Source organism: Geotrypetes seraphini, chromosome 2 (genome assembly GCF_902459505.1).
Source record: "Geotrypetes seraphini chromosome 2, aGeoSer1.1, whole genome shotgun sequence".
In the NCBI taxonomy this organism is placed as follows: Eukaryota; Metazoa; Chordata; class Amphibia; order Gymnophiona; family Dermophiidae; genus Geotrypetes; species Geotrypetes seraphini.
In genome coordinates this window covers 421,837,644-421,850,915 of record NC_047085.1, presented here as the reverse complement: position 1 = coordinate 421,850,915, position 13,272 = coordinate 421,837,644, and the positions used below count along the sequence as shown (strand labels likewise).

Genomic DNA, 13,272 nt, shown 5'->3' with positions numbered 1-13,272 from the left:
CCTCTGTTCTTATACTCATTATTTCTTCCCCCCCTTCCTCAGTCCGGCATATGCACATCTCTTTGGACCCCTCCTTCCTCCCTCTGTGTACTTCTACACCAGGGCCTGCCGCCGCCGCACCCCCCTCCCCCAAAGTCCTGCATGTTTTCCCCTTCTTTTTAGTGTCCTCCGGCTTCCTGGTCTCACCTTCAAAGCAGCCTGCAGAAGATTGTCGGTTGGCTGTAGCAAACCTAGCAAGCTGCTGTCAGCCTCTGCAGCATGTTCCCTCTGCCATGATCCCGCTCTTCCTCTGATGTATGGGACCGCGGCAGAGAGAATGTGCTGCGGAGGTCGACAGCAGCCTACTAGGTTCGCTACAACCAACTGGCAATCCTCTGCAGGCTGCTTTGAAGGTGAGACTGGAAAGCTGGGAGAGAAATGGTTGACAATGGGATGGAGGGAGGGAAAGAACAGAGGGCATTTGGCCCGCGGGCCTGAGTTTGACAGCCCTGCTCTAAGCTAAGTGGGAATCCTCCAATTGCATTGCCACCAGTAGGGGGTGGTGTTTCAATTGCTAAGGACTGGAAGATTTCCTAGAGTCCTCCAGAACTTGCTATCCATTACTACTGAAAATGTAATAGTTAACCTCACCACCTCCAATGGCAGGAATGTAGATGGAGGACTCCCGCTCAGCTTAGAGGGAACAGTGATCTTTACAATGCCACTGAATATCCACAGTCAAGCCTGAATGAACCATTAATCCAGATAAATGATTTTGAAAATTTATCTCTAGGTTTTTAATTTTTTTACTTCTGCCAAAAGTAATTTATGAGAATAAAAAAAAGCTGAGTTTCATGATAACTTGGACCTATGTGAGTACAAAGTTACAGAGGAAAAATATCCTACAAATTAGTGCAATAGCTAGTGAAGAGGCCTGGGTTGGCGCACACTATGCAGAAACGTTAGCAGGGTGTGACAGAGACCTTCCTAGTCTTGATCAGAGGGTCTTATATACATGCAAACACATTTAAAACTTTGAAAAAGTCAGGAAAATAACAAAAGATCAGGAATACCGATATATAGCATAGGAAAAGAAAAACTCACTATTTGTGTGAGGTGTTTGGTGAAGCAAGACCATAAGGGAAATCAGTATACATAATACATAGAGGCATTAAGAACTCCATCTTGTTTTAATGACTTCATTTTGGGGTTTTCTGTTTTTCTGTTTCTCTTTGTTCTCTCTGAGTTTACCTGCCTTGAGCCTCATGGTCTAATTGATACCAGATGTGCTTGAGCTGGTTAGGAGCATATTCGATTACATATCCCATAAGATGTAAGAAACTCTAAGAAGAAATCCTTAGGTAACATCTGGAAATGGTTAAGTTAGAGCCAAAGACACTGTACCAGTCTTTGCAAAGCTCAGAGCAGGGGGATAGCCCCTCCTCCTCCTTTTCTGTGCTGACAGGGAGGGACATGAACTTTCCAGCACTTTTCAGCAGATGCTGAAAACAAATGCAGGCTCTTTTGAAATAGATAAACGGTTTGATTTAAGTTTTGAGAATGACAAAAAAGGTATTGGATATGTTATAATATGTTTATGCATATTCAGAAATTAATGTAAACAAAAATATAATTTTAAAAACTTTGTCTTTGAGTTTGTAAAACTTGTTCCTATGTAAAGGAATTTCCTTTGTCCAAATCTAAGGACAGCCTCTGTTAGTAGATTTGCCGACAGCGAATGATGTCAAACTGGACTGAAGATATATATTGATGAATAACGGTTATAGAATTTGAGATTTTGTCAGAACTGCCAGTGTTTGGTGTCTGTAAAGATCTCCCAGATGACGCAAATACTCATCTTTTGATAATTAATTATAGAAAATAAACTCAATAATTGTTTTTGGAACCTTTTGTGTCATCGTGCCATTTTTCATGTAATCCTGGCTGCTCAATTTGGCACCTCAGATGGGACTCGACGTTAGAGCGCGCTTGAGTCAGATTGCCCTGCTTACTAGTACAGATATATTAGTGCTCTTTGCTGCCAGGACTCAAATTTTTAAGCAGTTAATCTTCTGTTAACTATGAATTACAATGTGCCAAACAGTATGGCTTCAAAGACCCTCTCCCCAAATTTCCTTTCAAAAAAACTAAATAGGCAAAAGCAGCTAGGCTTACCTTTGTTTCTATGTTGAGGAGATGAAGTCCTTTCACATTTATTCCAACATACACATGTATAACTTTGTGGCTGCTGGAGCTGGCCTTTGTGAACACTTGCCCTGTGAAGAATGCTGCCCCATATGTAGGGATTTCCCAGCAGTTCTGCAGGAACATGCGCTGAAGGTGGTGCATCTCCTTACTTACACCTTCACTTGTACTGAGGCTCTAGATGCAACAAAGACAACAAGTTTCTATCAGAAAAGTGAAGTCACTCTTTTTCTTCCCATCTGTTAAAGGTTTCTCGCATAAGAGATTCATCAATAAATTCTTATCCTACCAAGCTGCTTCTAAAGATCCAGAATAGAGTCATCCGGACTGTTCTTCTACATCATACATGCATTTTAAGAAGCTCCTGAAAACTCATTTCTTTCCCAAACCTGACAACCCAGTTTTAAATTAATCCTTGTTGACCCAAGACTAGACAACTTTCACTAATCATCTTACCCCATCACTAACCTCAATTTTTTGTTTATTGTTTTTTATGCGTTTGTAAAACTGTATTATTCTAATTTGTTAAAAATTACTGTTCCTTGATGTTTTTTACTATCCTGTACACTGCCTTGAACCGAAAGACTAATGTGGTATATAAATAAACATTTATGTTATGTTACTCACTTGTAGCAAGTGTTTTCTGAGAACAGCAAGCACTGAATTCTCACATGTGGGTGATTTTAAACTATAAAATTTTTTTATATACCACAAATCTAAGTGGTTTACAACATACATAAAATATATTAACATTAATACATAACACTTCAAAAACATTCACAAATACATACTCAATGTTTTACATCTGACGGATCTAAAACTTTTATCTCCCAAGAATGCCTGTGAAAACAAATATGTTTTAAAAGATTGATTAAATCTCTGAGTAATTTTACAAAATCTCAATTCCTTTGGGAGTGCATTCCATAACTGGGGTCCCACAACCATAAAAGTTGAGTCTTTGGTGTGGATACTGAAAGTTCTGGCAGTATCAATCTGCATAAGTGCCTTCCTGCCTGATGGTATAGCTGAAAAAGACAACTCCAGGGGTGGGAAGGAGGGTATTTGAGAATACAGTGGAACACCAATTATATGGACTAACTTCAGCAGAGGGTAGTCCGGATAAAAGGAAATCCAGATGATTGGACATACCTTTTTGAACAGAACACACATTATGAGCGTTGCATGTTGAACGCTTTTTTTTTATTTTTAACAACATTTTAAACAAGAAAGGGGAAAATAATACCAAACTACGGTACAGTACTATATTTGTAGTACATATACTGTATTTGTAGTACATATACTGTAAAAAAAAGAAGTAATTCTTAATTGCTTCAGTGCTCATTTTTGTGCTACAAGATCACATAGATTTTTTAGACAAAAGACCTGGGTCACACTGCTCTCTTCTTGTTTTTCTAGCCAAGTCTTGCTATAGTAAAATATTCAAAGGCTGGTTATCAATTTCTGATTCCTCCTGTTTCTTGTCTTGTACTGATTCTACAATTTCATCATCTGTTTGATCTGATACCCCGGATCATTAGCATCACTGTATATCCATTCACCAACATTCTCTACATCACAATCAAAGCAGCCAGAAACCTGTAGATCATCCTTTGTGAAGTTTTTAAAATCATCATCTTCTTCTTCATCACCATGTCTTTCTAATTTGTGTCAGCTGTAGGATGCGATGGTGCATTTGTTTCAGCTGTAGGATGTGGTGGTACATTTTCAAAATACTTTCCTTCCTTTCCTATATGAAGCTGAAATCTTTTCACTTCTGGTACAAAACAGTTGTCATACCAGTTGAGGAGAATTTAACAATTCATCCAAACTTTCTTTTGGCTTCTGTATAACAGTGGTAGCTTATGTACATTTTTGAAAGCACAAGGATTTTTTAGACTTCCGGTTGCGTTCCCCCCCCCCCCCCCAAACAGTGTGACACAATCTTTGAATGACTTGAACCCAGGAGCTGACTGCTTCTTACTACTAACCAGAGATTTACTGTGCTGGGAGGCAAGAGGCTGATATGCATGGATGGGGGAGAGACTGTAGGGTGGTAGTGTCTGAAGATCTGAAGGTGATAAAACAGTGTGACAAGGCGGTGGCTTGAACCAGAGGGATACTAGGCTGTATAGAGAGAGACGTAACCAGCAGAAGAAAGGTGTTGATGCCCCTGTACAGGGAGGGCATCATGGTTCCATTTCACCCTATTCTGAAAGCTGTACCGATGAAGTGGGAATCTCCCTTCTCAGTGCAGGTTGTACCTAAGAAGGTGGATACATAGCATCATATCCAAAAGGCTCCTAGATTCAAGATGGCTCAACTGCCTCATTCACTCTCAAGTGGGCCAGAAACGCCAGGATTCATGTCTCAGTGCCTCCAGTGCCTCAGTGACTCTGGACTTGTTTGGGAGAAAACTTTATCAGGCTTCGATACTTATTGCCTGAATCTTGACCTACCAGCTCTACATCAGCATCTACTTGAAGGCCCTGGTTCACAGTGCATTTAGTCTCATGGAATCTCTTTCTCAGGAGTAAACCACAGAACTCCGTCAGTTGGCTAAAAAGTAGCTAGAGTAGAGGACAGATCTGGCCAGGGGCACCTATGATACTTTTGACACTGTCTCCAGACACTCTGCCATGGGTGTTGGAATGCATAGACTCTCATCGCTACGCGTTTCTGACCTGGAACCAGTGGTTCAGGAGAAGTTTGCAGACATTCTCTGCCAAGGAGACAATCTTTTAGGGACAAGGTAGTGGAGTGGCCTAGTGGTTACAGCTTCTGTCTCAGTACCCCGAGATTGTGGGTTCAAGCCTTGTGACCCTGGGCAAGAAACTTAACCCTCCATTACCTCAGATATCATAGCTAGATTGTGAGCCCGCAAGGACAGATAGGCAATGGAAAATGGGTGAAGAATACCACAGTGGAGTTCTTCAGAAGAGGTTATCCACTGAGGTTTACAGTTCAATTCTACCTACCCCTGGTCACCTAGGTGCCAATAAATTAACCCCAGATGTGAAGGAGTCTCAGTCTGCAGAATTTAAGACAAAGTTGGATGGGTTCCTGTTGAACCAGTATGTAAGCAGGTAGGGCTGGTCTTTGACCAGGGGGCCACCGCGGGAGCGGACTGCTGGGCACGATGGACCACTAGTCTGACCCAGCAGCGGCAAATTCTTATGTTCCTTGGTCGGAGGGAGATGGGGTCTCCAAAAAAGAATGAATACCTGGGAAGGAGGAGGAGCAAGCCCTCCGAGGAGGGTACTGTAACCCCAGGAAAGAATGCAGGGGAGAGATGGTGACCAGATACAGAACTCCTATCCAAACAATGACATTTCGGTGAAAGTAACTGAAGTACAAGGTCTAGCAATGGAAGGAAACAATGGTGTACATCCTGAAACTGATGATCAGCCAACCTTAGAGGGGTCATCTATGCCGTAATGACAAAACATGAATAGACTGAAGACTCCTATGTCCTAGATGTATCATATATAGTCGAATATAAGATGAGATTTTTGGGCCAAAAAAATGGCCCAAATGATTTTTCTTTCCCTCTAAAAGACTGTGCTGTTATGAGCTGCCAAACAGGACTGCTTAGAGCCAGATAAAAGGAGAGGAACTGTGCTAACCAGTTGGATATTATTTTTCTGGTTTTTAATTGCCTTTATTTTCTGACTGTTTTTTTTTTTTTTTTTTATTTCTTACCTTTACTGCCAGAGTGGTACTGAAACTCAGCAAGGAGGGAACCACCCTGTAAAGCTGGTGTGAGGAAAGAAATGAGACCCAGATTTTCAAAACTTTAACGCCGTCGCTAAACTGTTTTCCTGCAGTTTAGCCTGTATAGTGACGGATTATCAAAAGGGATTATCTTCCTCTTTAGCGAGGATTCTAGCAGTCTCCAACACTAACATGCAAATGGGCTCTTCAACATTGAAATGAGACCTCCGATGGATTCTTAAAAAAATGCTGAGCCATTTTAAAAAAGCGGCGTCAGCTTTTGGAAGATAAAAAAAGCGACTGGTCCAGGGGTGCCGGTCAATGTCAAGACTGCTAGAAACCCCATGTTGTGATGCAGCAGGAGAGATGCCCATTCTCGCCAGTGCAACACAACACCCCTTACCTGCAGCAGCAGCGAAAAACACCACCCTCCTCCTGGAACGGCAGCGACTCCCCCTGCAGCAGGAGAGATGCCACTCTCCCGCTGCACTAAAATCTTGCAACAACTAACCCAACCCTCCCCTCCTGCAGTGGGAGAGATGCCCACTTTCTCCTGCTGACAAGTAAGCCCCCTCACACGTCCCTCCTCTCTTACCTCCAAGTTGAAGAGCGGGAGGGACACAGACCACTCCTGCCAGCTGCCTGCGTTGTTTAAGAGAATTCCCCTTTCCGGTGCACCAGGAGATGCACCAGGGAGGGGCCTCAGGCTCTGATTGGCCCAGGTTGTATAAGGCCCCTCCTATGGGAGAGGCCTTAAATTACTTGTGCCAATAAAAGCCTCAGGCCCCTCCCTGGATGCATCGTGAAGGTACCTAAGGCTCTGATTGGCCCGGATGCCTAAAGCACCTCCTATGCAGCATCCGGGCCAATCAGAGCCTTAGGCCCCTTCACATCCGGGGAGGGGCCTGAGGCTCTGATTGGCTCAAGTTGTTTAAGGGATCTCCTATGGGAGGGGCCTTATGCAACCTGGGCCAAGTAGAACTTCATGCCCCTCCCTGGTGCATCCCAAGATGCACCAGAGAGGGGAATTCCCTTAGACAAAGCAGGCAGCTGTCAGAAGTGGCTCCGTGTCCCTCCTGCTCTTCAACTTGGAGGTAAGGGAGGGCAGTGAAGGAAGGTTTACTTGTCAGCGGGAGAAAATGGTCATCTCTCCTGCTGCCAGGAGGGGGGGTGTCGGTTAGTGGCAGCAAAGTTTTAGTGCAAGGGGAGAGTGCAGGCATCTCTCCCACTGCAAGGGGGGGTTGGGTTAGTGGCAGCAAGATTTTAATGCAGTGGGAGAGTGTGGGCATCTCCCACTGCAGGGGGTCAGGTTAGTGGCGGAAAGGTTTTAGTGCAGCGGGAGAGTGTTGGCATCTCTCCCGCTGCAAGAGGTGGGGGGTGGGTAAGCGGCAGCAAGGTTTTAGTGCAGAAGAGTGTGGGAATCTTTCCCACTATGGGGGGGGAGTTCGGGTTAGTGGCGGTAAGGTTTTAGTGCAGTGGGAGAGTGTTGGCATCTCTCCCGCTGCAGGGGGTGTCGGGTCACTCGCAGTGAGGTTTTAGTGTTGCTGTGTTTTTGTTTTGGGTTGTTTTATTTTTTTTTACCCCGGCGTTGACAGCAGCATTTTTTCTGTACATGTGCCCTGAGCCTCAGAGCGGTACATAAATAAAAGTTCACTGCACATTCCTAAGGGTGTGTGTTTTTTTTTTTACTGGATGTGACTTCTAACCAAGACTGTCACTACAATGACTTAGCTAAGTCAGCTGTCAAGAGGATATAACATTGATGGGCGGGGGGGGGGAAATGCCACAAAAGGACAAAAATGAAATAGTAAAGTAAGAACCAGTTTTGATAAGTAATCCTACAACTCTTTTCAAATATCTACTGTGAGACTAAATATTTTCATTATCTACACTGGTATCAAACAGGGGCATAGCCACAGGGCAGGCTGGTAACCACCTACTTTGGCCTCAGGTCAATCCACTGAGCAGCCACAGGTTGCCAGCAATGCTTCTTATACGCTGCTGGTGGCTAACCTGGAAGCCTCCCCTCTGATGCATTTGTGTTAGAGTGTAGGAACCGCTGCTGGTAACCTCAAGAAAACCAGAAATGCTGCATGAGCTGGGGAGGTTAGTAAGGGAGGGAAAGAGATGTCTGCCCACTTTGGGCTCAGGCCTGCCCATAATTGGCTGACTATGCCACTGGGGTCGAGCAGACTTTATATCTGAGCATGGCATACAAAAAGGGTGCTTTCTAATACTTCTGTTCACTGCTGCTGATGTGTTCAGAACCATTATTTATGTCAGTACAGTCCATCTGAATATGGCGTACAAAGAGGGTGTTTTCCAGTACCTCTGTTCACTACTGCTCATGTGTTCAGAATCATTATTTATGACAGTACAGAGCAAGGGATTTGGCAGCTAAGCCTCAGTTTCATTTGTCCTTCCTTCTACATCCTGCATCAGCAACAGCCTTGGCCTGATAACAAGAGGGACAATTCAAGTATCATCATGTTCCTATACAAAATGATAGAATTCATCTGGCTCTTGTGAACTACAGCACCACAGCCCTATTGCATCAGTGTTCTGCAACTTACCTTGTATTCATGAAGGATACGGTTTGTCCAGTGAGGTGCTTTGCTCTTAAGTTTGGTACTTGGTACTATGGATTTTAGGTTTTCTTCACTGAAAGAGAGATTATATGCTTGGATGCTATTCCACAGTCAAAAATGCAACATGATAAATATATCAGCCAGACAATACTAAATAATGGCTTTTAATTTTAAACTCTAATAATTAAATTATATCAAATCCAAAAAATGTAAAGATTGCTTTATACAGCACTGTGCTCCCTAGTTACTCACCTCACTTATAAGTGAGCCTTCAGTAAGGGAAGTATATTTTGGCTTCAGATAGGCTGGCAAGAGTCATGTAAGGAATCTAAAACCCTACTGTTCATTTTCTTGGAGATTCACAGTTCTAGAGTGCAAAGGTGTTTTATACAGAAGCTTGCACGACCTCCCATAACTATAATAAATTTAACAGAAGCTCTATTATTTCAATTTTTATCAGATCTTGGGAGCTATAATTTCACATACCTCACCAAGGAGCATGAGACCAGAGTCAGAAGGAATTCATGTATTAAAGGGCTTTTTTCCCAGTCTGTGTTCATGGGGAAAATGTGTAGTACTTTAAGGGATCCTTTTACCAAAAAGTGTTAAAAAATGGCCTTAGAATGCCCTTAAATGGATCTTTCTCACTGGGGTAAAATGGTAGAATTTCCTATTTTTTGTATTAATAGCCACATGCTAATTTTGCCATTGGCATGTAGCCATTAAAATAGATTACCGTTTCTTGGCCACCCTGCTGGCTGTCATGGGATCTAAACCTCACCCACTGTGCTGCTTTGAACATCACAGCAACCCTAATCTCGCAAGACTGCTCTGGGAGGTCATGGCCAATATTGTGGAATTGAGAATGGACAAAGCAGGAGCAAAGTGCTTCTACTCAGGCTGTTTTCAATTCCTAAATGGTGGCTATGATCTTCCACGGCACTCTTGAGGGAAGTTGTGGTCCCCATTTTGGAATTGAATAGCCTGATCAGGAGCAAGTTGCTACTGCTCTGGCTATTCTCAATTTCAAAATACCTCACTTGGATTTACATCATACTCATGCTATGCTCTGAACTACTAAAATCAATGTTATGATCCTTCAACACTATCCCCTCCTCTCCCCTTTTCATTCTCTCCTAAAATTAATTTGTATACTTAAAGCTCCAAAGCTCCATTGTTTCTACTCCTAATTCTACTTTTACCAAATTTATTGTAAGTCATCTTGAACCTAGCTAGGTATAGAGTGATCCAGAAATAGGAGATTAGATTAGATGTGACCTCCCACAGCAGTCTCATGAGGCTGCAGCCGAAAATTACAGCTTCTACTTTTTCAGCGTTGCCTATGGGGAGGAGGAGAGCAGAGTGGTGAGCAGCCTGGGGGGAGGAATATGGAGTGATGGCAGGGGGTAGGGGTGGAATGTGTTTTTTGTCAAAGGGTAGTAGTGACTTGTAGCAGTGGCTGGGGGACAGGGCTACATTCAGGTTTCCACTGAAAATGCACAGGCAAAATCTGAAGCAAAAATTCAGTCAGCCTCTACAGTAATTTTGATTATCTCTCTATACAGATTTCCTCAAGGACAAGATCAGTGAAGAGGGGAATTCAGTCTTCATTCTCTTCAGCTGATGTCATTGCAGGCTAATCTCAAAAAGTGACCTGTGAGAGGATGCCTCAGAATGTGCAAATCAAAGGGAATCACCCCTTAGAAAGCTCCTTTGGGAATGATTTGGAAGTGAATATATTTAGGTACACTTTGGTTGATATTCAAAGTGATTTAATCAGCCAGAAATGGCCATTGGTAGGTTAAATCGTTTATTCAGGGCTATCTGCTAATTTTCAGTGGCATTTAACTGGTTATCGCCACTAAAAATTAGCAGTTAACGCTTAAGGGTAAACTGGCTATTTTGGGGGTGTTCTGGGGTGGAGTCAACATGTGGCCAGTTAAATGCCAATATTTAGCACTTAACTGGCCGGGGTAACTAGATAAATGGGACTGCATAACACAGTCCTATCTTTACATGGCAACATGTGGCTGGTCAGGTTCTAAATATCTTCACTCTGATTGATGCATAAACATGTCCTTAACAATACAGCACACAGTCTTTTTCAATTTTAATTCTAATGAAGGTTTTTTGCCGATGAGGTGATCGCTCAACCACCTTTAAATAACACCACTCTTTAGTGGAGGTGGGAGGGCCCTTGTCTGAGGCTTTTTCCTTCAGTTTGGATTTATTACAGGGCCTGTGCTGTTTTTCTATCAATGAACTTGACATTTATGCATCAATCAGAGTGAAAGTGTTACTGCATATTATAGTTTTTTCATTATATCTGAGTTATTTGGCAAGTTCTAAATATCGACTTAATCGGCCTTCTATAAGCCTAAATGGATATTCAACATTGAAGTCCGGACATGGCTCCTCATTAAATATCCGAGATTAACACTGGTCAAAATCAGCAAAATACTCACTGTCGCCATTTAAATAGTGACCACACTTTCTTTTTATACAGCGTAACATAAGGCCGCATTTATTTAGTGTGTATTTATTTGTAGCTACTGCTATAAACACATAATAGGAGGTTACATAAAGTAAATGGAAACAGAAAGAGAAGGGTGGGATGAGTTAAGTCAGGGGTCTCAAAGTCCCTCCATGAGGGCCGCAATCCAGTCGGATTTTCAAGATTTCCCCAATGAATATGTATGAGATCTATGTGCATGCACTGCTTTCAATGCATATTCATTGGGGAAATCCTGAAAACCCGACTGCATTGCGGCCCTCAAGGAGGAACTTTGAGATCCCTGAGTTAAGTCAAGCTTTAGTTATAATGTTAATGTGGTTCTACTGATACCAACCCTCCTCCCCCAGAAACAAGAGATAGAATCCTGAACTTGACTTGAATGTAGACGTAGACTGGTAGCTGACTTGGGGAAAACAAAGTTGCTAAATTTAACTGAATTTATCAATACCTCCTTTTTTCCCCTGATATTATTGTTTATTATTATTTTACTTTGTTTCTTTGTATACCTCCTTTCAACAGTGGTTGATATACTACAGTAAAATCTGAAAAGAAGAAAGAACTACAAAATCAAAATAGGAAAGAAAAACAGCAGCAAAGTAGCAGAACAGATAGGACAACATACTGCCAAAGCAAACCCCTCTGGGACGATTCACACCCGGAAGGCCTGGGAGAAAAGGTGGGCTTTAAAGCCAGATTGAAACTTTGGATAAAATAATTCAGCTTGGAGGTAAAGTGGAAAGGCGTTCCAAAGGGAAGGAGCGAAATAAAAGAAATTGTTTTCTAAGGTTGAAGCAAGACAACTGAATAAATGAAAGAAACAACAAGATGATGTTCAAATGCTGACTGGAAGGTACGGACTGGTATGTAAGGAAATATTAAGGAGGCCGGATGAGGAGGGCTTTGTGGGCGAGGGTTAGTATTTTATACTGCAGAATACTGTGTAGAATAATGAGCCTTTGGTGTGACATGACCATAATGCCTGGCATTTGTTAGAAGTTGGACAGAGGTGTTTGTTTTGAACACCTTTTCCAGTCCTTTTTGGTGGAAAAGGAAGAATTAGATTCTTACCTTGCTAATCTTCTTATAACCAGGACTGGCAGTCTTGACCATCAGGTTTTAACCCCCACTAGCTGCAAGGGCTGTAGTGAGCCCACTGTTTGTTTTCATGCTCCACCTCCCATCACTCTGGGATGAGTTCCTCCCCCTCAGTCGGTACCAAAGCTTCTAGTGAGTTCTAGAGTGCAAACAGAAGAGAGGGGTGTGAGGAAACTACATAAGTCTATTCTTCTCAAAATACAAATATTAAACAACAATGCTTTTAAAACTACTACTAAATGAAACACAGAAGGTGATAATAAAAGAACCACCTGCACCAATAGTTCTATAACTCATATGAGCAAATTCTTCTTCATTCCTAACCTTACCGGGCAGGCAATTGAAACAAGACATTTGAGTAAGCAAGCATGTCTCAAACAGAAAGCAGGCTGGTATATATCAGACTGGAATAGCATCAAGACTACCAGACCTGATTACAAGAAAAAAAAATTAACAAGGTAAGAATCTAATCTTTGCTTCTTGTGCAACAGTACTGGTAGTCTTCACCATCGGTACATATCAGAGCAGTCCTCAGATCCTAGAGTGGGACAGATGAGCCTGCTGCTAGCACAGAGAACCTAAAAGTGGTGTCCAGCCTGGCTACAACATCCACTCTGTAAAACTTAGTGCATGTAGGTGAAAGATATGGCCACCTGGATATGGTCGCTTTAGATGCTGGCCTCACCTGACGTGCTGCATTCGTAAGCACAAAGAGGTGATCAGACAGTTGGAACTCATTGTAGATTGGACCAAGTGGCTGCCCTGCAAATCTCTGTGGGAGAGACTGCTCTAGACTAAGCTCAAGATGACGCAATGCTGCGAGTGGAGTGTGCCCTCATTGCCACTGGAGACTGCTTTCCACTCCCAATGTAGGTGAAAGATATGGCCATCTTGATCCACCTGGAAATGGTCGCTTTAGATGCTGGCCTCACCTGATATGCTGCATTCATAAGCACAAAGAGGTGATCAGACAGCTGGAACTCGTTGGTCATCTCCAAGTAATGAATCAAAATTCATCGCACATCCAGAACTTTCAATAGTCTGTTTTATCACTCCCATAGGTATGAAAGCTGGGAGTTGCACCTCCTGATTCATGTGAAAACTGGACATGACTTTCAGTAGGAAGGAAAGGACCGGTCATATCGAGACTTTAGCCTCTAAGATGTGAAAAAGGGTTCC

At 42.6% G+C, this 13,272-nt stretch overlaps 1 protein-coding gene across 2 annotated transcripts in view; it reads right to left on the bottom strand.

Annotated features, from left to right (window-relative positions):
- Positions 1-13,272, bottom strand: part of KRIT1 (KRIT1 ankyrin repeat containing) — a 178,879-nt gene that overhangs the window by 20,942 nt on the left and 144,665 nt on the right. For both annotated transcript variants that reach the window (XM_033931157.1, XM_033931158.1), the window contains 2 exons: positions 8,469-8,556; positions 2,155-2,361 (listed from right to left, as the gene is read on the bottom strand). In XM_033931157.1, the coding sequence (XP_033787048.1) occupies positions 2,155-2,361; positions 8,469-8,556 (295 nt within the window). The remainder of the gene's footprint in view (positions 1-2,154; positions 2,362-8,468; positions 8,557-13,272) is intronic.